Genomic DNA, 27,509 nt, shown 5'->3' on the forward strand with positions numbered 1-27,509 from the left:
ACAACAACTGTAACCAAAATAACGTTTCAAAAAAAAGCTTTTCAAAAACATACTCACTCCTTTCATGCACAATTTATAACCCGACAACAGATAACACTTCTCCCCAAACGAATTTCCTTTAAAATCATTCAGGCAAAAACGAAAAAAAAGGGAAATACGAAAATTTCTAGATCTTACCTAATTAAAATTTTTTCAAATTTATCTGCCTGTTTTGTGTACATTTAAATACTCTGAAGTTTATTAACGTCGTATTACTTATTACCCGTGTCCATCATCCGTCGTCCGTTAGAAAAATTTGTGTCGCACTGACCTCTTGAAACCCTTGACGGTTTTTCGAAATAACTGACACCAATTTTCAACACATCGGTCGAGTGTCTTTCATTTTTAGATTGTTTGCTTAAATGTCAATGTCGCACTTAGGGGCCAAAGGTCATAGGCTTTTTGTGTTAAAAGCCTGAACACATAAAGGATTTGAAGAAACGGGCATAAAAAACATCACAAAATGACAACTTAACTGTGTTTTATGTCATAAAGTGTTAATTTAAAACTTTTTAAATTTCATTTCGATAAAGGGCAAAATTATTTTTATAATACAAAGAATGTTTTTTTCGTTTTTTAGGTAAATAGAAAATTTTATATTTATACTTAGTCGAAAACCCCTTTATTTATTAGACTTTAGCTTTAGTCAAAATGGCGATTTCATACGATTTACTCCCTTTTAAACCTTTAATTTTCTATTATCACCTTTTTTCTATCAAAACCCAAATTACAACTAAAACCCCCCATTTTCAAAAGAGTAAACAAAGTCAAAGCCATTTTGCTAAAATTTTTTTCCCCAAACTATTTTTTTAATTTTAATATATATACAGAAAAGATGTTTTAAAAAACCCTTTTTTTATTTTGTTTAAATCATCATTGACCATACCGTTATTATTTTTTTCCTATGGAACGATAAAAAGTTTATGCTTTGTTGCGGATCGTATCTGTCGTCAAAAAATATCACCGAACCCAGACTGAGTTGTCTAAAAATCAGGGGTTTTGGTGAAAAGGCGACTTTCTAAGCAACATTTTTAAAAACGTACTAAAAAGATCCTTGGGGGTTTAAAATTTTTGGGGTGTCGTTTTTGGGTGCCTTTCCTTTAAACATTCCAAAATATAGTTTTATATACAATAGAAAATAAAATGTTTCCTTTTTACACAGACCACCCCATCCAAACTTTTTTCATATTTTCCGGAAAACCGTTTAACATTCCTTTTGGCCTCTTATATTAAGCGGACAATTTTTCGCTGAAAGGGGAAAGTAATATTTTTATCATTTTTTTTTTTAAATACAAACATACAAAATTTACCACAGAAAAAATATAGAAAGTTTTTTACTTATCATCTTAAAGCTATTACCTTTTTGCTTTAAGTAAAAATTTTTCTTTCCCCTCAAAAATGAAAATTTTTCAGCTGGGTTTATTTACCCTGTTCAGGATGGTAGTGGAAATGCTGTTTTCCGCCATCCACCTACCCCCGGGTTAGCAAAACTCAAATGACTTTTCAAAAAGTCAAAAAAAAAATTTTAAGACAGCCGCGGATGTATTAAAAGGGCAATAACCCAAGAACCTTCAATGAACACGTTTGAGGCGGAAATTCCACAAGACGGCGTTGGTCCCCAGATAAGAAAAGGGGGTTCCCCCAAAACCGAGAAAACAACGGGCAGAAATAAACAAACGGGAATTTAGGAAGGGGACGGGGTTAGCCCTGCGAAACCACAGGAACTGTCAAAAGACAAAATAAAAAAACGGCACCATATCCAAGGGGGATTAAACAATACCCAGGCTATGAAGGGGGGAGTAGGGAACCACCCACCCGAAACGGTCAGTTAAAAAACTAAACAGTACCAATAACCGACATAAAAGTTGGGTTGAACATCGGAAGACAAAATTTTAAACAGCCCTGACTGAAGTACAGGGAATTTTTTAAGGCCGCCACACGGCACAAACAACGCTGCGTGATAATAAAATTGGGAAAAAGGAAAACTCCCGGTCGCTCAACACACAAAATAAAAATGTTGCGGCCGGTTTGATTAAGCCTTTTTCATGGACGGTGGGGAGAGCTGCTCCGTCCTGCCACTACCCCCGGGTTTTGGCAAAACCCAAAAAATTTACACACAAAAAATACAAAAAAAAAATTTAGAGACATCCGCAGATTTTTCAAACGGCGAGAACATGGAATTTTTCAATGTTACACATACGAAATTCTTTCAAAATTCAAATTGTTACCCCAAAATTCTAGCTCAGGTTGTTGTCCTGTAAAAAGGTCACTATCGGGACGACTCGGGCAAATTGGTCGATGCTTTGATTAAAGGACACCATTAATTGAAAAATTTATTAGTAGTTTTCAACAAAAATTTTAACATTTTTAAGCAAGTTTTTTGTTTTTACTATTTTTCACACTGGCTACAAGTAGATATCTTTCGGGTAGAAGTAACAAAAAAAAGCATGCATAAACGACCATATCTAATTGTCCATTATTTCCGTTCAAAAAGTTTAAATTCTTTTATTAAAAGTTGTCTTTGTTAGCGTTTTCGACTACTACTGTGGGTTTTTTGATTTCTATCATTACTAAATATGCGGCAGAAGGGTCACTGTTTTTGTCGAATGGGTACAAATGCATCATTTTTTTGAAAATGGTATTTAAAAAATTTCATGACAATAAAGTTTTGTATAGTGCAATAGTATGGGAAAAAAAATAAATTCAAATGGGAAATATCTTCAAGCTTTTAATAATACCGGGACATGTTTACTCAGTTAACAACCTTGCTAAGTTAAATACCTTCTTATTTTGTAAAAAAACCCTCTGATTCTCGAGACGACTACGCGCTAAGCCAAATTTCTTTACTCGTTTCGAAATTGTTTTTTATCAACAGTCGCCCCAATTATTTAAAAAATACCCCTCGATTTTTACTTTGTCTGTTGGTACTATCAACGTTTTGGGAAAAAAATAAATTTTAAAGCCACTGTCAATGTTTCTTGACGAAGATTTTTAAACCCTTTTTTTACGTCGGTTTAGGGAAAGCATTTTTAACAGTAATTGGTATTCCCCGGGGGGCAAAACGTGCACCCCTTTTCGCTGATTTTTTTTTATATTTCATTAAAGAGTGTTATTTGACCTTTCTTCAATACACAGACAAAACCTTGGGTTGGGGTTCCCGATGCACATCTTCATTTGGATAGGTATTTACCACGCTAGATCTTTTGGGTATTATTTCCAGCAAATTTGCTTTGCAGAGCGGTATCAAATTTTTAGGGTTCATTTAAAGTAACAAAATTTTCAAAAATGCTTTTTTACAGGGCTTCGTTATTTAAATTTTTTTCTTTTAAAAATACTTTTTTTCAAAATTTACCTGTATTAAAATTAATTTTTAGATATAAAGCAATTTAAGTACACTTCTCAAAAAGGGTTTCAAAACTCACTTTTTTATTAGGTTGTTTACAAAAACCGTTAATTTGGGTCATGGCAATTTTTCCCCGTTTAAAAGTAAAAACTTTAACTTTTATTAAAAGAGGTTTTACCCCAGTTTGAGACCATCAAAATTTGGGTTTCCCCCTTTTACTTGGACCTTCTCTTTTCCCTCTTTTTTTTTTCTGTCCCGGGGGAACAGGGGGGCCTGGATTAAAGTTCTAAAATCCGACAAGGGGCTGACAATTGTGATTTTTTCCTCTTCAGGGCCCTTTCGTCGGGGGCCTTTAAATGGGACCTTTTTGCTCTGTCTTTTGCAGGGACAGCTTTTTTGGGTTTTAGATTGCGAAAAAAAAAATTTTAAAGGAAAAAATCCGGGAAAAAAAAAAGAAAGTAAAGGTTTAGTTCTTTTATTTAATTTTAATTTTTTATTATAGAACCTAATAAAATGCTATGTAAAATGGGTCCCTTTACGTTCTCTTTTCCCGTATTATTAAATTATATATAAAAAATTTTAAAAATATATATTAAGGGTTTGGTTATAAAATAATAATTAACCGCGTCAAGCATAAAAAGCCGTTTTCGTATTTTTTTTTATTTTTCGTTTATTACATCATATTTGTAAATTTTTAAAAATTTTTTGCAAAGTATTTTTCTATAGGGGAAAGGGCATACCCGTAAAAAAAACCAAAACGTAACCCCTCTAAAAAAACGATGTCGAAAACGTCAAAACGTTGACTAAACGTCAACCAAAAACATGATGACAGAAAATAAAGCAGGCCTTTCATTTTTCTGATCTTAGCACATCATGACACTAAATAAAAAAATTTAACCTACTGCATGCGCTGATAAGGAGTAACACTACCATAAATTCAAATGGGGTGGCGAAGTAAAAGCACATTTTGAAAAGAAATTTTTTAATTTTTTAGTCACTTCTTCATGTTAAAACTGAGAACAACATATTTTTCCGTTTTCTAAATTTAGGGCATTTTAGGATAAATTCAATATCTAAAAATGAACACTACACATTGTTGTCAATCGTCCACCCGGGGGGGGACAAGAAGTCCTGAAAAGGGCGCCCCACCCGCCGACTTGGCGGATAGATACGCTGACGTTCTTGCTTAGCCGCTGGCCTAAAAACTGACGGAAGATTATAGGGCCATTTTTGTAAAAATTCTCATGCAAATGACAAATCGATTTCCCGGTTCGTCTGCGGCACCCTTTATGTACACACCCCGGGGTTTCCCTTTATTTTAAGCGAAGTATAATATTGGAAATGTTTTTGGGATTTCTTGAAACTATCACGAGAACATCCCAGTCTCGCCGTTGTAACCGTACATTACTTTTTCCGACTTGTGTACAACATTTTTCCACGTGCTGGATGTGTCACAGTTTTAACGCCGTACAAATTTTTTTAGTAGTCCAAACCCGGGGTCGTCAGCACCCATACAGTTAAAATTTTTAAAATTAAATACCGTAAAATTATCACTGGCGATCTCATAGGGCAAAAAAACATTGAAAATTTTTTAAAGCAAAAACATTTTAATTTTTTACATTTTCGTTTTTTTTTTTATTTTTTTTTTCCATTCCAACCCTGCATTTTTCTGTATAGACGAAAACTTTAATCTTTTATCTTTAACTGAAACAATTTTGTTAAAATTATTCCCAAATACAAAAAAAAGTGTTTAACGATTTGGGAATGTTGCCTTGAAAAAATTATGACAACCTTTTGTGTCCGGTAACGCATCAATTCGATTGTTTTTTGCCCCAGTCATCGTGCGCCATGATAAATACACCAGCACGTAACGTTCTTTTTCTGACCGGTAACTTGTACAAAATGTTTTTTATTTAAAAATCATAGTCAGAAAAAAACAGCTCAAAAAAAAACAAAAATTCAAGGTAACCGCCTTTACCTTTTAAATTTTAAAACGGTAACTTCTTTTTTTTTGTCGTACTACACACATCGTTTTAATTTTCGACCGAATATTTTTTTTTTTTTTCTTAACAAACAAACAAAAAACTAATAAAAACTCATATAAAATTTTAAATGAGCCGCGCCAGAGAAAATTTTAAAAAATGTTGGTTTTCTCATGACCGGCTCATTAAAATTTTTGAAACGGGCAGACAGAACTTTCCAATTTAACCAGGGAAAAATCTTTACTTAAGCTACGAAATTTCAAGGGCTTTTGACCGTCAAAAACATTTTTGTAACGTAAAACAAACCATTCGAACGTTTTTGATGTTTATTTTTACAGAAGAAAAAATTTTGACTACTTTTTTAATTTATTTTGTAAATTCTCAAGTCTTTCCAAATGTCAAATTTAAAAAATAATTAATATCAGGAACCCAAAAAGTCTCGCCGGGCCTCCAAGACCCTTTTTCTCGATATCAAAAATTCAATTTTCAACACGGTTTTACAATTTACGTATAAAACGTGAAGGTTTTTTAAATAAACAATTACATAAACAACAAATTCAACCCATAGTGTTTGCTGGTACTGTTAACCTTAATAACAAATTTTAAAACAATTTAAAAAAATCTTTTTTTATTTTACATTCATCGAAAGAAAATTAAAAAAAAAGGAAAATAACTACACAAACGTTTACGGCCCCAAAGAAATCTTACCGAAACAATTCAGATGTACCCCATTCCCCTTCCCGTACAAAAGGTGGGAAGGGGTGATCAAACATTTATAAACAAATCCGGCCGTGTACTTCGGGGATCTTGTCCGGAAAAATTAAAAAAAACTCTTTTTAAAAAGAGAAATTTTTGTTTCACGATTTCAAAGTATGAAAAATCAGTTTTTTTTTAACACAACCATAAAGAATCTTTACAAATAACAAAGTACAGATATGCATATAATTTGACCAACGTGAAAGTTTGCATTTTTTGGTAAATTTTTTATTAATTTAAAAAAAGCCGTGCCAAAAAGAAAAAAAAAATAACTGATTTTCCAAAAGTTTTGGGGCCCGTCATAGATAGTTGTACTGCTTATAGCCTCGCCCAAAAAAAATCGAAGATAGATAAAGGCTGGGGTATTACATGGGCACGACTAAAAAAACAAGCCTTTTCTAAAACCCACCCCCTCCCAAACAACCCTCCATCACCATAAAAAGCATTCGTTATTTTTTCTTTTGTAAGTGAAAAAAATCTAAATTTTTTAACATAAACCCTTTTTCATTCTTAAGTCACTGTATTGACCTAATGACCCTAGAAAAAAAAAAAACTTATCCATGAATATGATCATTGTGAGACAAAGCATTTTACTCGAAATTGGACGGGAAAACCCAATTTTTTTTTCCACCGCATACCGACCGACAACGACTTACAATAGTAACAAAAATCCTTTTTTCTTTGAAATATGGCAAAAAATATGAAAATTTAAAACGAACTTTAAAGGATATAAGTTCTTCTATTTAAGTTTATTTTAAAAAAAAATATCAGAAGTTTTTTTTTTTGAATAAAATACATTTTTCCCTTACAAAAAAAAAAACAAAAGTAAAATAATTCATTTGAATACCGCACCTTTTAGGTTGAATGAAAATGGGGTTCCCTTTTCTTTCGCATGGTGAGGCAATTTTTACATACGACTAAAACAACGTTAACCCGTCTTAATTTGGAAAACCATCCCCGCATTTTCCCGGGCTTTTGCCGTTTAACAAAAATTTCTGTTGACCTTTTACGATTTTTACTATCTTTTTCCCCTTCTTTCCTGCTTGGGTACATGATTGTGGGCTTTTTGTTGCACGTATTTTTTCATTTTTCGCTCATGGGAAGCTTATATCCTCTTTCTCCCGCCCTTTGCACACATCTCCTTTGGGGAGGAAATTTTTTTAAGTGGCAAAAATTTTTCCAATGCTTTAAACGTTGTTAAACCAAAACCTCTTTTCAGCTCCTACAACGTTTTACATACTCGCTTGACGGACTGCTTTTTGCCGAGGATGTTAAATAATTTGGGGCCCCCGTCCCCCCGCCCTTTGGGGCCGCGGGGTGAGGGGTCCCCTTGTTTTCGACTCATATATATTGCACGCGTCCCTTAAATTCTTTAGGGGAAATGCTTGGGGGGGACATCTCCGCGGGCCCTAAAACTGGGGGGCACCAGTTCTTTCTGTGAATTTTAATGTTTCTCAGTTGGCGTCTTAATTCAAACACCACTAGAAATGTTCATGGCTCACTGTTACACCCCCAAAACACATAACAACGTGAACGTTTTCGATTTCCCCTTTCATCTAGCATCAAGATTACCCTTGAAGTGCCCCATGTTTCATTTTCCTTTCACTTTTTTTCATTCCCTTAAATTTTGAATTTTTGATTCAATCTGGAAAAAATAAAATTTTCTGAAGCTTTTTTTTTACATTTCTCCCTTCCTAAAAGGTTTCACATTGTTTAAAACACCGTAATCTTCCTATTTACATTACTTCATTAACTTAGTTCAGATTCATTATTGTAATCCCGCGGGTACTGCGAAAAATCTTTGAAGACGGGGTTCATGCTAACACTTTCACCTCCCCAAACTATCATACAAATTTCTGCAGAACGGCCATTCAGTTTGGCTTCAATCCCAAACATGACAGAAGATCATTAAACTCCGTCCAAAAAAAAAATAAAAAGTTTCGAAATTGAAGCGTGCCATTGAAATATATTTAATGAAAAAATACTATAGAGGAAAAAAAATAAGTTGAAAAAAAAGTTGACTAGATGAGGTTTCGAACTCAAAATTTTCAAAGTTTATATTAGAAAGCTAACGTGCACACTAGTAAAATTATCAATTATGCAGACTTCTACGGATATCAATGAAACTAAAATACACTGAAAAGTGTTAAATATCCGTGTTTTCCTTCTTCTTTCAATATGAAATACCTTTGGAGGGTCATGTTCTTCAAACCTGGATAAAAACTGAACTTGAAGGGACAGAGACAAACGAAATTGAGATTGTAGCAGTTAAAACTTCATATTAGACGAAATACAAAAAAAATGCTGCGGTTAAGTCGCTCAAACATGCTTTCAAAGAGGAATTTGGCCGAACGGGACATTGCTGGGTGTAATATACATTATTGACGAACTCAGTGTTATTTCTAAGTCTTTGTTCAAACTCTGATTCTTGTATCCTGTTCACGAGCGTAACCAGCGTTGATGGCAGAAGTACAACCAAAGAATTGCAAATTCGTTTAAGCCTAGACCAAATTTTGGTTTTCTATGAAATTGCGAGGGGAGGTAAAGAGGTATTGTCCATTTTCTTTGAAAATGCCGTCATAGCTTTGCGTCAGTAGTACATAGCTTTGCGTCAGTTATTATATAGCCTTGCGTCTGTTATACATAACCTTGCTTTGGTTGTTAATAGCCTCTCTGATTCTTGACACTGCCTTGCTACGGCTACTGAGCTTTGCCTTGATCCGTTAATTGTTTGAGGGTATTCATTATTTTAATGGTTGCCTGTAGATTAAGACAGGGTACCAGTCAGCGTAAAATGCTCGGAAATCAGATCGAGTGGCGTTACAGGATGGACAAACCTAGGACAATAACTACCAGAACAACTTAACACCCATTACAATATTTACAAATTTATTTAAAGAAAATGATTATTTACAATGAATGAACGAAGGAAGAAAAATCTTATTATAAGAAAAATACGAAAAGGAAAAGAATGATCTGAGTTCAGTATCTATTTCTAAAGGATGTAAATTCCTAAAACTAATAGTTCCTTTCTAACCTAACCCTAACCCATAGTTCCTTTCTAACACGACGTAACACAGATGTTTTTGTTTACTTCAAATTTTAAGTAGCACTAACAAAAAAACTAAACTTAAAGTAATGTCCCACTAAACGGTGAAAACGTTGACGCCTTTGTTGCTACCTATATTGGTATCATTACCAGGTAAAAATCGTCTGGTGGAAGAAGCTAAAATATATAACATATGCTAAACACAATACCAATAAACAAATAAGGGCATAACACTGATCCTTTGGGTACATCATACCTCCGTAGGCTCCCATAAATAATACTATTGCAAAATATATGTGCTACTGTGTTCATACGTCTCGTGATTACAATACGTTACTTATTACTTTCAATATTTCTTAAATGAATTATTTACTAGTCTAAAGTTTGAGTTGGAAAAAGATATGAAAATATTATGATGAAAAATTATAGATAAGGAAATTATAAACTGCAGCTATTATTTACAACAACAAATTAACAATTAATGCAATGCAAAGTAAACGTTATACAAAAGCTATTATGAATTTAATACTAACTTCCATTGAACAAATATCCTATAGACTTGCACACAATTCTTTTAAATTACAATTACAGATTAAATACACGGTACTATACTTGCCAACATATACATTTATATATAACAATGTAATGCAGTATCGACATTCCATACTTTACAATTAAAAGATTGACAAATACGATTTATGACAAAGATAACTTACAAATTATCATGTTACAAAGTTTTCAATATAAATCTTACAGCTTATACAAACGAAACATTTTAGATTCCTGTTTCAAAATAAATAATCAAGAAAAGTCTGAAAATTTTGATAAATTAGTCTGACATTCCAAGACTAGCTAATCTCTTGCCAAAAGGTAAACATTTTACAAAGTTCTGTAAAATAAACAAAACTTTACCAAATAAAACTCGTAATTCAAAAATTAAACAAAAATCTAACAAATAAATTTCTTACCTCGATCGAGCAATTTTTTTCTAGCAACAACAAGTCAAAGTGAACTGTTCGGCTTAGGAGTATAAACTATCAATAATTAATTTCAGTTGCGCTACAAGGCATGAATTTGTTTTTCGATAGCCTATTTAGAGACTTGTTTTTAGTAAAATTCTAAAGAGTGTAAAATATAACACATATCAAGGAAGTTTACAAACCATTAAGGCCACAAGAATTAAATCTTAAAGAAATAAGTATAATTTTTTGAAGAAAGAAACAAATAATTTAACCTGATCCCCAGAAAGTAGAGGCAATTAGTAAATCACAAAACCCTAAAACGGTCCGCGAAGTCAGAGGCTGGGGACCAAACGCCGCTCTTCATGGAATTACACGCCTCAACACGTGTATCATTGAAGGTTCCATGTTCATCGCCGTTTGAATACATCTGCGGATGTCTCTAAATTGATTTTTGTACTTTTAGCATGTGTAAATGTTGAGTTCTGCTCAACCCGGGGCTAGAGGGCGTGGACGGTAGCATGCATTTCCACTACCGTCCATGAACATGATCAATCAAACCGAGCCTGCAATATTTTCGTTTTTGCCGTGTTGAGCGACCTGTGAAGTTTCTACTTTTCTCTATTTTATCGGAATGTGTTCATTCTATAGCAGATAAATACCAAGCTTTTCAGAGAAATCCGAAGAATGCGAAAAAATGCAAGCCAAGTATGCCAGTTTGAAAGCCGTATATTACATGAAATTTAAAAAGAAGGGTAAACCAGATCGAAAATTGAAACCGTATTATCGAATTATAGAAAAGAGTCACCCTTGACTAAAGTTATAAAAAAAACCTACCAAAAATGTTCATGCAGAATAGTTAAGGAAGCTGAAGACGAACAAAAAAGCCATCCCTCTTGACATGTATTTATGTTCCCAGAATATATATAAAGAAATCTAAAAAAGAAACAATGTCATCGATATTCTTATTTTAGGCAAAACCCCTAGACTATTTTATGTTTAATAATAAAGAGTGCGGATGTAGTCTTAAATGTACTTACTTAAAGGTTATTCGTATATTAAAACCCTGCATATACACCATGAAATACTTTTTGCAAGTTTTCCAGACATCTTTACCCTTTATTGTTAAGCAAATATTGGAGAAGATGTCAGTAGAATAGAATAAGGAAGCAGACTTTCATTTTACAATACCATTGTCCGTTCTTGTAGAGGGTAGTAGAGTTATCAAAAGCAAGATCTGGATATCTTTTCAAGTGCTATATTAAGTAGGATAGAACTAGCTTAAAATTCTACCAGCCACATAATTTTCTTTGATATGACTTAAATCAACCTGCTTGGTTTTTTTTCTATTATTTTATTATAAGCCTGGTTTTCAGAAAAATTTTAATGCAAGTGGAAGTTATTGACTGCAGAAGTGTTATTTTCCATTCGTTTTGACATGAGATAAAAAGAACATGAATTGCATATGTTTATCTGTGAAGGTTTTATCCATATTTAAAATTATTCCTCTTTTTGTGCAATGACCAAACAACGAGTTAGTAATGATATTCATTTTGATATTTTAAACCTGTCTTTTTTATATTTTCGAAGTAAATACTTTTCGAAAGCCAACCTATATCTTCAAACAGATACAACTAAATCTACCTAATAGAAACAAATACATACGAGAACACATTTATTTAAATCGTTATGTCTTATATTGTGTATTGAAGAAGAGGCCAAGGGTTTGCAGATATTCCATATGCTATACCATACTTTCGACGAACACTTGTAATTAATGTAAAACGTAAACGTAGTTTACATTAAATTTTAAGTCTTCATATTACTTATAATTGTGCTCTTTCGACGCGAAACCAAAACAATAAATCGTAATATTCAACTTTGATTCAAGCGAAAGTGGTCTGAAACGATTCTAAGAGGGAACCTTGAATAAACAAGGAGTTGCGTATTCCAAACAATAAATCATGCACTCGGGTGTATGTCCAAAGGTGTTGATATTTAGGTCTTAAACCTAAATATAAACATGGTATAAAGGTAAAGGTGACGTATATTTATCAGTATGTAGGTCATGTCACAAAGATTGTTGAGTGTGAGTATGAACTAAATCAGTTTATAATTCTGGGTTGTTTGTTATCTTGTTCTTACGTACGGTTGGCGATCAATTTAATCATATATTATATTCTATTATAAAACTGCTTTTCTTGTCCCTTTTCGGGGGAGTTTTAACAGGACAGAAAACCTGTGTTAACAAAAGGAATCTCGCTCTCACGAGCTGTTATAACACATTTTTATATATGAGCGTTGAGTGGCAAAGCTTAAACGTATTATGGCCCCAAAACGGATAATTCAAAACAACATGGCGTCAACGTGAAACAACGACATTCCCGCACATTTTATGGAAGTTGAATGACGTTGAGGGACAATGTATTAATATACTTGATTTTTACGCGCTTCATGCTATAATAGTGTTAGCACATGTTCTTTTCGTGTTATAACATCTTCAGAATCCCTCGGGAATCGTTGAAAATCCCTCGGGATTCGGCAGATGTAATAATACGAAAAAGCATGTGTTATTCTATTACAAAACTGCTATTATTGTCAGTTTGTGGGGGTCTTTCAACAGAAGTGAAAAAATCAACACAGACTTAACCACGCATTTCAAGGAAAATGACGTTGAGGGACTATATTTTCATTTACTTGGTTTTTACGCGTGTTATGCTAGAATAGCGTTAGCGCGTGTTCTTTTCGTGTTATAACATTTTCGGAATCCCTCCGGAGTTGTTGGTACTCTTGCCCTGCCGGGCTCCGGTTCCAACCAATCCCGCGGGATTTTGCAGCTGTATTAACACGAAAAAAACATGCGTTATCCCTACGATATTACATATGCGTCTTATTTAATCCAGAAACAAATATAAAAAGAACTCAACCGTTTTCAGTGTTTGTGAAGATCTTTAGGAGTGATAATATCGTCAATAATTTCGCATAGGAACGACGTCAAATGACGTCAAACTAAAAGGACATTACTCTTAACTAGTTATTTGTATAAGTTAATTGCATGAAGTTCTTATTTGAATATATTAATAACAATGTTCCTTTTCTTTTCTTAAAATCCCGTTTGCATTTTATATAATGGAAAGATCATAAATGATGGTTGTCTTTATCCAGCACATGTGTAGATATGGACGCTAGCATACAGTATAATGTATTTTTGTCTCTTATCTGTTGTCGGTGAACAGTTATTCAATCGCGTAGAAAATCCCATGTCTCATCGATGTATTATTTCTGGCAGCCACAACATATTATAACACATATATGAAGATCACAGGATAAAGTGTTTTTGATTCTGAATGATTTTCCGCTTCATGAATTAAATGTGTTGCCCTCCAAAAGATGTTGACAAAGTCCACAGTTTGAGCTACCACATTTTGGTACATACTGATTGGGTTTCATCGAATTTGGCCCATGTTAGCAATTTCTTTAAATTGGCACATTCATTACCTACAATGATTTTAATTTGCCAAATTTATATCATGTATGTTTGGTATCAACTTAATATCTTCATTTCTTAACAAATATGTGAAAATCTTCATCAGATTTTTTTTTTCTTTTTTTAATGTGTTCGTTCTTGTTGAAAACGACGTCGTAATCTTACAATAAAGATAAACAGGAATCAGGCAATATGACATTTATTTTAATAAGTATAGAGCTCAGAGAGTAGAAAAGTGTGCTGGAGATTCACAATTTACAGAAGATCAGATGTTGCAGTAATACATAAAGCAACGTCCCAAGCTGAATTCATTTATTTCATCACGATAGTTCGTAACGAAGGTGAAATCGGAAACAGTTTAAACATTTCAATGGACTTTAAACTAATAGTTCATTTCTATAAGGTAAAAGCTCAAGCATTGATAGATAACGAAACAAAGCAGTGTGAAACAATATTATTGAGCCATACTTCCAAACAGTTCCAGTATATAATCACCATGAAGGTTATAAAAAAGTGACTATTTAATAATGTTTTGACTTTTTATTTCAGGCCTTTCTACTTTTGATGGAAACTGCCTTAGAAATAAGATTATATACTTTTGGGGCGACTCAACACTACAACAATGGTTAATCTATCTGAAGTCTATATTGACATTCGAGTGTAAAGTCGTAATGAAAGAAACACGTCACTGGAGGATGAAAAAGACATGTTATTGCCACCAATACAACATAACATTAAACTGGATGCCACATAATATTCCAATCTCAAATTTTTCTGTTGAAAATCCTATGGATTTTTTCTCAAAAACATTTTGTGAAGAGATATGCAATGAAAGAAAGGATAGTGATGTTATATTGATTATTACTTTATATCTACATATACAAATGTATTCGCCTAGGTTTTTTGCTCTTCATATGGTAGAAATAAGAAGATGTGTAGAAAGCATCTTTAAAAATAATCTCAACGTACGAGTGTTTATAAAGTTACCTCACACCCATAATAAGGTTAAAATTAAAGATGTGCTGATAAAACAACCAGATATCATCGGTTACATTTTTACAGATATCATAAGGAAGGTATTTAAAGGATTATATCTAAAGGTAATCGTATTAGATAACCAGGATGCCACACGAGCTGTAAAAAATGTACCAATTCATCCTGGACAAATAGTTGTTAGGGCAATGGTAAATCAATTTTTAAGCTATATCTGTCATGATTCTAAAAGTTCTTCTGTCTAATAAGGGTTTTGTAAATGAACCCGATAATGGTCATGTTTACAGGCAAGCCCAATATTTGGAAACAAATCTGAATATTCTTAGTAATAAATGTATGTTCCTTTCAACAGGACGAAATATATTTTTTTACATCCATTAGGCTTGTGATTTCTACAAAGTGCCAATAGAAATACCAACGTAGAACGGATTATTTTTTTTAAGAATAAAGTATCTTTTTTCAAGTCAATGTATTAATAAATTCTGTTTTACGCCCCAGCCCCCGCACACCCCTCCCGCATACACGACAATTATATGAAAGCCTGTGCTACCAATAACTCATATACCAATGGAACCTAGAAGTGGAGATGAACTTTAAAAGAATCACTTACCATGCAAGCTCATTTAAGTAATATTTGAAAACCAATATATGTCTTTTCTTATAGACGACTGTTTTGTCCAAAACAGTACAGTATATATGTTAACTTAGACGGGAGATAATGTCATGCTATCTCATACGTGTGATGATGGTATATACTTTTGATATTTGGTTGACTAACTTTAATATGTCGGTCAATGTGTAATACTTATGACTGGATAAATATTGCTTACATTGCTTCAAGACTGTATTTCAACCTCGGACATTTTCCTATTCAGATTGCATATCCATTTAAGAAAAAACTGATCAAGGGCTACACTTCTGAAATAGCGTAAAACAGATAGTTAAAGCCCATTATTTTCTTGTTATATTCAAATAAACTTTACACGTTTATTTACAAAATGGATTACTTTGTAGACATTTCTCATTCTCATTTTTATTGCAAAATGAACATTAATCATTTTTACGTTTTGAACATCTTTCCCCCCAACAAAATATTCCACATGCCTTAGTAAATAGTTATAATATATGTATGCTGCAAACAAAATGGTACTTGGTAAAGGGGGGGGGGGAATGAAACTAATGGAATAAAAAAGAAAGAACTACATACAGGGTGTCAGCAAATGAATTTTGCGTACAATATTTTGACACTTATCGCTTGTGTTTCGCAAACCGTATATATCTACATAGCTTTTTTTAAAAACGTAGAAATAAGTAAATAATTGATACAGAAAGTTATGCTTGAAAGCAGACTGATCCTGATAAGTATATCTTATGAGTTTTTTTAATGTGGTCTGCTGCCTTTTGAAAGTCTACGTCCGTCACTTGAGTGTCATCAGGATTGAGACAACTGTGTCTGTCACAAGTAATGGACCAATTTGCTTAGACATATACACTTAGATGTATGTGTCTTAAATCTTAATATTACAATAAAATATAAACAAACTTCTATGGATAGTGTGCCACTGTGGTGCAAATGCCTTTGTAACCTTTGTAAGACACAATAATGGTGCACCTAGAATGCATTTTAAAACAACTTTTGCTTCAATTTGAACCAAAGAACCACTGGACCCAACATCATCGCCTCTAACGGAACTACACTAGACACCATCCTTAACAGACCCTGACACTGACACTCAAGAACTAACACTGACGCCCCAGAACTGACACTGACACCCCAAGAAATAACACCGATTCACCTACACATCTTAAAGTTATGCCGAAGCCGCCCGAAATAAGGACCTTCAAGGAACTAACACTGACACCCTAAGTATATCTGCATAGATGTTGATACTAGCTAGATCAATTTTGTTCTATTGGACCAGTCAAAATTTTATAACTACACTAATTCATTATGTAGTTTTATTCCATTTTTTGCATTGGTGTAACAGAACGTACATTTTAATGTTTGCTAACATTAAAAAGGATATGTTAAATGTGAATGACTCCGTGGCGTACCCAGCATTATTTAAGCACACCAGGACTGTGGCGCTACACATAATGTCGAAAACTGAAGAACTAAAAACATAAATATAAAGGGACCTTGAAAAGAGCAAACGATGCATCTAGAACGTGCCCAATTTTTTTAACTCCTTGGGGCCGAAATGCGACTAAAGGCGCTATATTTTCTACCCTCGTAGCGTCGATATCCGACTATACGCGCGTTATCAGGACTCCCCAGGACGGCGATTGACGAGTATAGTCGCGGCACCGAGATCATGCTGATTGCATCACATACTTGTTAATTTTTGATAATCCTGATGAAAGCAAAATTATTTTGCATACCAGTTATTGTTTCTTAGATGTTATAATTATTAATTCTGCTAATAATTAGTTTCCTTGTTAAAATAATTGTTTGTAAATATGCGGTAAACGAAACAAAAAAGACGAACTCCGCTGTGTTTCGTTCATACTGTATTTCAAAAGATTAAAAAAATGTCGGCTGCCAGAGATTTTTCTTACACTGAAGAAAATATTCATTATCATGCTGATTTTGACGTATCAGTTTCGTCGGATGATGATTCCGACGAGGAACTTTCATTATCAGAGAAATAAATGGTCGGAAAATTTTAAGTTTTAGAAAGCTGAAATATTCGTACACTTACATCGCATTAAATTCAAATGGATAAAAATAACACAGCAAAACATGTTTCATACATATAAATGTGTATAAATAAACACTTTTTAATACTTCTTCAAAGATGGGTGTAAATATTACAATTTAACTGTCTCAGTGCGTTTCACACTACGTTTGTGTACATGTCTATAAATAATTTACATCAAAATAAACCGTCTATATACTCTCAAAAATGGGTGTTTATTTTGAGTAATGCTGGTGCAAATACTTTGTGTTAATAATGTATTTCTATTTAATGGAATTAAACGTGCTTACATGTAAAATAGGTAATGAAATCGGAAATGTTCAAATATTTATTAAACGCAATAGCTTTGTAAAAATGGTTAATGTTTCGAAGTGAAATTACTATTTTATTTGGATATAAGTTACGGACAAAAGAGGATATATATAAATATTTGATTAAACTTTGAACATTTTATAAAAAACGAAGACCAATATCAAACAGAGAATGCCACGCACCAAAAACGCAGCCTCCTCCAAACGAAACACCCAGCACGCCGACGCGTGCACCACACTCTCTCTCTCTCTCACACACACACACACACACACACCTACACACACACAAAGCCAACACATAAGGACAAAACGAACAAACAAAGGAACACAGTGGGGCACCGCCTTGGAACGGTCAGTGGCCAAAACACCACCGGGGAGCTTAAACCGGTTTATGGTGCGCACCCAACCTCACTCTTATCCCCACCATGTTCCAAAGACACGGGACATTGTAAATAAAAGTAATCTCCTCCGGGTGAACCTCTTACACACGTAATGGAAACAAAAAGGCATGGCATGTAAAACACAAAAATGTTCGTGTATAAATATATAAAAAGCAAACCTTAAGAACCAAAAACGTATGTACTCAATGCCTTTTCAGAAGACAGAGCAACAAGAGAAACACCCTTCAGGGCCCGACGAAACAGGCCAGTATAGTTTGATTAACTGATGTTAATAATATTTCCATACATGATTTCTATTGACTGCACACGAGTGTGATTATGATCAGATCAGATAATGTTCTTCGACGTCAGGTGGTAATTCTTATCTCGCCGCAACATGTATATTATGATATCGGCCTCAAGGAGTTAATAAAATACTAAAACGCAAGCACCCCTGAACTTACAGATGCCTAGACAGTCCCTTAACCCCTCCGCTACAAAAGATAAAAGCCAGCTACTCAAATGTATGTAAAACATTTTGAGACCAGCTTCATTACTGCATGTATTCGATATATAACCCTCCCTATAGTTAATGCATTTTATCAATTAACACTATATTATTCGGACAATAAACGAATGAAGAGACAAACGTCATTTATCAAGCATGTATTGTAACATTTCCGTGTTTTGCCATTTCGTTTCATTATCAAATAACTGACAATTTATCGCCCTTTGTATCAACACGCCATTTGTAAACATGAGAGTTCATGAGAAAGGAAACTTTTAAATTGTAATTTGACGATTAATTTAAAAAGGATACTGAATGGTATTGCGCATTTTACAGGTAAGTAGTAATATTTACACAATATGTAGAGTTTTAAAATATTAATTAAATCCATATCGACCGTTTAGTCCATGTTTTTTTTCTTCAAAAATAATCCAGAATTGTCAAATGGGCTTTAATTTTACTTTTAGCTAAAATATTTGGCTTATATGCTATTACGGACCACTGATGGTAATGGGAAATAATCAGAAAATAAAAACGGCCTCAGCCAGAACACCCGCAGCTTTTCAAAAAAAGATAATTACCCCCCTCTCCCGGAAACACTTTACCCCCCTTCTCCAACATCCACCAAATACTTTTCGTCTCTTTTCCTGTCATTGTCATATAAAATACACCCATCCCCAACTTGGGAACTGCTTCCACACTACATAAACTAAATAACCCCCTCTTCCTCCCCTCCCTCGTATTCTATCTGTAAAGTACCCCCTCCGATATTCTCCAAATAAGGGGAGCGGTGGGGGTGGCTGTCAGGAAGCTAACTTTTTTCCACAATTGTTTTTACTTTTATTTCTGATCAGTGTATCAGTATGAAAGACCAGTATGCAAGAAGTCACAGCCTTATCCATATTTATGTAGTGACTTGTAAATAGGAAAAATTGTATCACATCTTTTGTCAGTTTAAATAAATTATTTCTTATTCATGTCAAACTCACTTTAATTATAAAAGTATAAAGAATGGTGGTTCGTTTTTATTTTGTATAAAACTGATTCTCAATAGCTTTTCGTGTAAACTTGCATTCAGTTCACTTGACCATGATTGTTGGATTCCTCACCAGCTACATAATATTCTTTACAAGTTACAAACAACGTGTACAAATTAAATGAATATATTTTAAATTTTAAAGACATTTTGTTAAGAAAGTCATGCTTCTGGTTGAAACATATACATTCTTAATATAAATCTTTGTGTTCTGTGTATTGATGTAACTAGCTAGGCCATCTTTATTACACATTTTAGCTTTTTTAAACAAGTATTTTTAATTTTACAGATCAACTATTGATCAACTACCGAGAAGCATCTGGCATATTGGCATGATGTTGCTATGACCTTAAACAAAAAAAAAGGAATTCTCAAGGCATGTCTACATACCACATGTTGACAGAGTTTGTAGTTTGTAATTTTCTTCATTTTTGCAGTTTGTCTATTGTCAAAAAGATAAATACATTTTAAAAATATATACAAAAAATAAATTCCTTTTAACATAAGTAAGTTAAATACATAAAAATATCATACAAACGAATGACCTGCTTGTATTAATAACATTTTGAAAGAAATCATTACTAATAGATTCATTCAACAAACATATCTAGCATATTAAGAGAGTGAAGAACTATGCATAATGATTGAATATTATCATACATGTTTTTTTCCCAAGAAACTGTTGTAGTATTTGAGTATTCATTTAGTTATACTGAATGAATAAATTCTTTTGAGTGTATGTCTAGTATGTCAGAAGCTTAAGCTAGCTTTTGTTTTCTTGAAAATTATAAGATTGACTGCTGGATGGATACTTATTAATGCTTTTATGTAGATTACACAAAAAGACACTTTTATTTTTTAAAAATGCTTCACAGTATTCTATTCTGTAACTTTCTACTTAAAGTTACTAATACTGATGTATTTTTGTTTTGCAGAATGGCTGAAGGATGAAAGAATTTTCAGAAAAATAAAATGCTTTAGGAATTTGTGAATGGAAATGATACCAAAGGACGTAACATATTTGCTGAGCATCCAATTGAAAGTATGCCAATAGAATAAACTGTCACAGAAGTGCACAAAATAAGGCCATGTTTTCTGCAAAAGTTCATTAAGCTGATTCAGACTACAAATGGGAGTCATGATAAAAGTAAAACTAACTGAACTGTCACAGTTAAACTGTGAGAAGTGTTTGGTAAAAGTATGGTGTGTTTTCAGAACTTTAAACTTGAAACTTGAGAATTTTCTTAAACGCCTATTTTAACACACAAAGCATCTTCAAAGGCGTTGTACACTCATGCATTAAAAACAGTAAAACCAATTCATCAGTATTAACACAAAGTCTTGATTTGCTTCAATGTAATTGCTGTAGTATGAATTTTAGAACAATGCATAGTAGTCTTTGAAGAAGTGAGTTTTCAACTGCTTTTTGAAGATTTTACCTGATTCACTTTGTCTGAGATTTAATGACAGTTCGTTCCAAAGTTTTGGTCCAACCGTACTGAAGCTTCTTTCACTGAATGTTTTTTTCTTGTTATAAGGGACAACGTAGCATCCTACTGATGATTCTGACGAACGTAGTGTACGTTTTGAAATTTTACTAGACAAAAGTTCTATTAGATATTGAGGAGCATTACCAACAAAGCAGTTGTACATATAAGTAAGGATCTTAAGGGGACGCATATTGCTACATTCACAGTTCATACAGCAATGCGGAAGGGGTGCATATTCAAGAAATCGATGTTGGGAAAATAAAAAACATATTCCTAAACTGATATAATATACTGATGGACACCTGTAATATTCAGTATTTTGTGGATAAGGATGTGGTACTATGAATGTAATAGGAAAACAGAGGTGTTTGTGAAAGTACATTCAACACAAAATATTAAGCTTTTGTATAAGGAAAAAACAGGTTTTTTACAATAACAGTGTTCCAAATAATGTTGAAGGGATGAGATTTTCTTTCTAACACACCAGGTTTGCTTAAACATGTAAAAATTTAACGCCACGTCAGTTCATCTCGGGATGGACGCCATATTTCTCATTGATAAAAAATGTAAACAAAAAAATCAGAGTGGGATTAGCATTGCAAGGCATAACATGACATTCTACACAATGAATACCTTAGAACAGATATCTAAGATGCTACACAGGTCAGGCGGGTTAAATGCATAATGTCGATTACTTGAAATTCATCTTGAAAAGGTGGTTAATTTTAGTTTGTTTACATGGGTTTTAATTTTCCCACGACTTCTCGGCGATTCACTGCAAATGTATTACTGCGCCGGACGAAAGGTAACTCTAATAAACAACGGGAGACAACTTAGGTGTCAGCACGTGTACGATTTTTAAAAAAAACATGTCGATGATTATAATTTCTTATCAAATAATGAATCCTATTCAGATATTCGTCTTTAATATTAGAAAATTATTAATTTCTGTGGACATTTGTCAAAAAATATTACTTAAAGTGGACTACTTTGCGCATCAAACTGGTTTCCGCTTCAGTTGTGAGGCACTTCCGTTATACTTTTGACAACAATAACAAAACACAAAATGAATCAATAAAGTCACTTATAAACCGACTGCTACTTAAATCAGTGTAAGTAAAGTTGTTGTTACAACATTATACATGTTCGTTACGTTATGAGATAAATTTTATCTTGAACTGCATAATCCATTAATTACGTTTAGATGATATTGCATTTACAACTTATTTGACCCCATTTTTTTACGTGAATGACAGCATTCTCGTGCAACTCGTGCAAACAGAGTTATGAAAAGTATGGTGGAGAATTCAAGGACAAATTATAAATGACATTAAAGTGAGGATAACTGTATATTCATCCAGTTTTGATCATTGACATTCCTGCTGTGTATTAGTAACTTTTGTGAACAAGATTAGAATGTTGCTTTTGCACATATACACATTGATTGGACCTCTCAACCAAATTTCATACCTTACTTTAGGGATTTTTAAGACAGTACATTTTCAAAAGTTTGTTGAATGTGTTTTGATATTTAAGTGCATTGTAGTTCATGAATACCAAGTTAAAAATTAATAATGGCAACATTTCTAGGCCTTTATTGTAAGCCACTAGACTTCTGTAATGATAAATGTTTAATGTATTAAGGGGAATATACTCTTTTAGTTTTGTAATGTGGCATACCTTGACCACCATATCTTTTCTTATGCACTCTTTGTAAACAAACTAAATAATGTGTTTTAGCTCACATATGCCAAATGAAAAGCAAGACAGTGAACTTATTTCACATTCTTTCTTTAAATTAGAATCTGTAGGACATTGATAAATGTTTGGACAAAGTGAAGCACTATTATTTTCGCACCAAAAAGTCTTAATTGTTGACTTTGAATGTACACAAGAAGTCTTATGTAATTCAACAATAACTTTCTTGTTTCAGTTTTTCTCATTTTTATTTAAGTGAGCAATCCTTTGTGTACTTATAACAGTTGAAACAGTATTCATTTCATTTACCAAAACCTTGTACTTTTTTGCAGGTAAATTTTATAATACCCCACCCACTTTTTTCTAATTTCAAAGTATGCGTCCCCTTAAAATTGATTCTTGCCTTCACAGGTAGCCAGTGCAAGTCATATAATGCCTGTTTTGAACTATCACGCATCTTACGGTTGAGAACAAGTTTGGCGCACATATTCTGAATACGTTGTAATTTACCTACTTCACAATTAGCAACACCATAAAGAATAACATTACAGTAATCCAAGTGAGAAATTACTAATGACAAAACCAATATTTCAGTGGCTTCTTTGGTTAGGTATTTACGGATACTTTTGATCTTGAAATAATTCAACATTGCAGTTTTACATTTCCTTTTTATATGCTCTTTGAAATTAAGTGTGTCATCTAGAAAAGCGCCTAAGTATCTAATACAACTCTGCACTTTGATTTTATCACTGCATATTTCAATGTCTGTGGTGGAACACTTATTCAACTGTTGGCGACTACCAAACATTATAAATTCTGTTTTAGATGTGTTCATTTTTAGTTTGTTACTGTTCATCCAATCATTAATAACAGTAGCACAATTTTGAAGGTCTTGAATTGCAGTCTTTTCTGCGATGATTGTTGGCTGAAAACGAACGTTCGCAGTATGGTCATCTGCAAATCCAAACACGGAAACAGATGGGGGTACAATGTCAAAGAGCGTCCCGGCATAGGTCAAATAGAGCCAGGGGCCCAAACAACTTCCTTGCGGAACACTACATGTTAGATCACGCTGAGATGATGATGTTTTATCAACCCTCACACTACAGCTACGAGGTCGTAGGTACGAATCCACCCATTCCAGTGCTGAACCACAAACACCATATTGATTTTTCAGTACGTCGACTAGGATGTCATGATCAACGGTATCAAATGCCGCACTAAGGTCTATAGCTATTAAAGCTGTTACCTCCTGATGTTCCATCCCATCGAGCAAATCGTTCACAAGTCGGAGCAAAGCAGACTCACACGAGTGAAACTGTCTATAAGCAGACTGGTTCTTTGGGAGGAGGTTATGCTTATTGACATGATGATTTAGTCTATAAAGTGCTGCTTTTTCAATTAATTTTGATAAGAATGACAAGTTGCTGACAGGGCGATAATTGGCAAATTTCAGTTCAAGGCCAGACTTTTTCAAAAGTGGTCTGACAGTCGCCTGTTTCCATTTTATCGGAAAGACTCCTTGTGTCAAGGAAAGATTCACAAGCCTAGTGATTGAAGGCAACAGCTCATTATGGAATGACTTTAAAACATTCGTAGGGAGAATGTCAAGTTCTGATGATTCTGTTTGTAATTGATTGATAAGTTTACTAACTTCCTCATTTGTGAGTTCTTCAAAGTTTTCAAAAGTTGGCACATTTTTCACAACCGGACTGAAGTTTTCAGAACAGCAGTGAAGTGGTTAGAGTAAAACTGTCTTAATTGTTTAAGCAATACAGAATATTTTTTTTTAAACTTCTCCATGCATAAAATATCTTGAGTGCTCTTTTTTATCTAAATAATCATACAGTTTCAAGAAAGTTGACAGTAAATGCTATTTTTATTTTTATAAGAAAATAGTGCATTGTTGCCATGGTATTAAACATTAACCTGACTATTGATTATTGTAAAAATTCTATCATGTTTATATGTTCTATTTGTCAAAAAATTAATGTAAGGTCATATTCTTTTCTAAGTAGTAACTGCATCAACAAAACATTATGTTATCATATGAATCTGCCTTGAACTAGCAAGAGTTGTAACTATGTTGTGTGTATCAGAAAATTATGTATATCACAAAGTGTCACATTAATTTACATAAAATGAGGTTTTCTTACTTTTGAATATGAAGTAGACAGCTTTCGATGTAAATAGTATTTTGAAAAACTCTCTAACATATTCATTTATGTCAAGAATTTGATAGAAATGGTACTCTTGGCAAGAAAATACATCATTGTTGCCATGGTAATGAGTCACTGATCAGTATGACATCTGTACTACTACATTGAGCAAAACCAGTTTATAATATTTCTAATAATTATCTTTTTGCATGTTTTTCTGTCTTACAGTAACAAAGAAATATGCCAATGAGTTAAGTATTCTAACAATAAAGTTAATGTCCTAGTTTTGGCATGATATCAAACTCGATATCTAGTAAATCTATTGTTTCTACAAAAGAAAGCCATAAGATTTTTGCAAAAAACTGTTATCTTTAAACACTGTACACTAGAAAATGTTGACGGTATATTAACTACACTTTCTAGATGTTAATTTTGGCTGGATTTATCAAGGAACTATTAAAATTGGATGTAACAACTGTGTTGCCATGAAAACGATTTTAGGGGAAAATAATTTGTGCTAATATGAAAGCAGGAAACAGAAAAAAATAAATTTAATAAACTGCATGTTGTGTTTGATATTTCGTTATGTATTTTCTTTTCATAATATTTTAAGAAGGAGTTTGCATTAAGATATTCTGCCTCTATTTTGATTCAGTTAGACGAAAATGTGGTGTCCGAAAAGCGGTAATTTCTCCATATCAATGGCAGATTTCTATTGTCAAATTGTAAATTTTTACTTTGAACATGACAATCTGCCAGATTAGCTGAAAACCCCATTTTCGACCAAAATCGCATTTGGGCCAAAAATCTCATGTCCTGAAACACACACACACACACACACACACACACACACATATATATATATACATATATATATATATAAATCGCATAGTATAGTAATAGATGTATAGAAAACAAACAATAGGCTATGATCTATGCATCAGTTATCAGGCGCTCATGTGGATAACAAATTGAAATACAGTTGTGTCACCAAAAGCTTCGTCACACTTTATGTTTTTGCTTTTAAAGGTTTTTTTTCAATGTTAATAAACTTAATGATCTGCATGGTAAGAGTTAATTTATTGTTTTAAAACACTTTATAATTGGCATACGTTAAATGCATATGCTTAATTCGCTAAATATACACATTTTAAATTTTTCATAAAATATTACCCTCAGACACAAAAGTTTTGAATTTCAATAGAAAAAAGTGGAAACTTCACAGGTCGCTCAATACGACAAAAACGAAAATGTTGCAGACCCGGTTTGATTGAGCCTGTTCATGTACGGTAGTGGAAATGCATGGTACCGTCCACGCCCTCTAGCCCCGCAGATGTATTCAAACGGCGGTTAACATGGAACCTTCAATGATACACGTGTTGAGGTGTGTGATTCAATGAAGAGCGGCCTTTGGTGCCCAGATAAAATAATGGGTTTGCCCCAAACGAGAAAATGATGGGCCGAACTAAACAAACTGGAATTTAGGAAGGGGTTCTTAGGTTATGGAGCATGCGTATCACAGGAACTGTCAAAAGACAAAATTAAAAAGAAGGAACCATATCCAAGGGGTGATTAAGACAACGAATATGAAATAAACTTACTTTTTTATGATAGTTTGATAGGCATATAACTTATTTATGAGTATTTGAAACCATTATATAAAATTGTTAGATACTGAAGTCATAAAATAGAATTGAAATTTGGGCAAAATCCCTGTCAAAATGTCCGATGTCCTTTTATTGTACTTAAAACATACAAAAGATACTCGCGATTAGGCGATTAGGCCTTATCATACATTTGAAAGTATTATTTTAAAAAAAGTATCAGAATTCAGGTCTTTAACTCATACGGGAGATAAATGTGGAACTAAAGGGAAAAAATATGATTGTTAAACTTTTGAGGTAAATTATATTTTTTCAAATGTTGATTAGAACTTACTATTTTACACAGGCTTTGTATTATATGTCTACACCCAATGTGCTATATTTTATGATTAAGTTAGATATTTGTCAGATGTGCTTGTTTTCTTTATAAATGATACTATTGAAACTTATATTGACTTAAATGTCTGATAATTGCAATAATTCTTGTCAGACGTAAATTTACGAGGGGCGTTCAATATGTAATATTACCCCGTATGTAGATTCGTAACCGCTGGTTATTTTTATACGCGGTTTTCGGTACATATAAAGCAATCTATTAGAAAAACAATTGTGTATAGATTATAAAAATCGGCGTAAAGAAAAAATATAATCATTTGACTGGGGTGTACTCAAGTATACCGGACTATAATTATCATTTAGGCTTGTCATGGGCATCCAGCGTCTCAGAAAAATAGAATAACTTAAAGTCACAAAATTTTATCATTTTCTACAGGGAACAGCAATTTCTGATGAGTTTGCGTTTGTTTTAAACTAGTTATTGCATTTTAAATCTTACAACACAAGTAAATAAATGTAAGCTCGATGTTGATACCATCTAGAGCGGGTGTTTAGAGCGATTAATCAAAGTTGTATAACTAATTTCGCGATCGAGAATTAAGATTCTAGTGTCAACTAAAAATGCAGTATTTTTTAATGAAAATTATCGCTCCTGACAAAATTGCAGAGGCTCATTGTAC

The 27,509-nt window shown here is 33.2% G+C and overlaps 1 protein-coding gene and 1 long non-coding RNA gene across 3 annotated transcripts in view; both read left to right on the forward strand.

Annotated features, from left to right (window-relative positions):
- LOC123543339 (NXPE family member 1-like) overlaps nt 1–15,704 on the forward strand; it is a 146,815-nt gene extending 131,111 nt beyond the window's left edge. Inside the window, exon 5 of one of the 2 annotated variants that reach the window (XM_045329420.2) lies at nt 14,165–14,315. In XM_045329420.2, coding sequence (XP_045185355.1) covers nt 14,165–14,180 — 16 coding nt within the window. In that variant the 3' untranslated portion in view covers nt 14,181–14,315. Of the gene's footprint in view, nt 1–14,164 lie in introns of both variants that reach the window. The other variant, XM_045329416.2, reaches the window with a different exon arrangement.
- Nucleotides 15,705–17,594: 1,890 nt separating this feature from the next.
- LOC123543358 (uncharacterized) lies at nt 17,595–22,734 on the forward strand. Its single transcript, XR_006684954.2, has 3 exons — nt 17,595–18,842; nt 19,832–19,946; nt 20,478–22,734. It is a non-coding gene; the product is annotated as an uncharacterized LOC123543358 (long non-coding RNA).
- Nucleotides 22,735–27,509: the final 4,775 nt, after the last annotated feature.

This window comes from Mercenaria mercenaria, chromosome 7 (genome assembly GCF_021730395.1).
Source record: "Mercenaria mercenaria strain notata chromosome 7, MADL_Memer_1, whole genome shotgun sequence".
NCBI classification, from domain to species: Eukaryota; Metazoa; Mollusca; class Bivalvia; order Venerida; family Veneridae; genus Mercenaria; species Mercenaria mercenaria.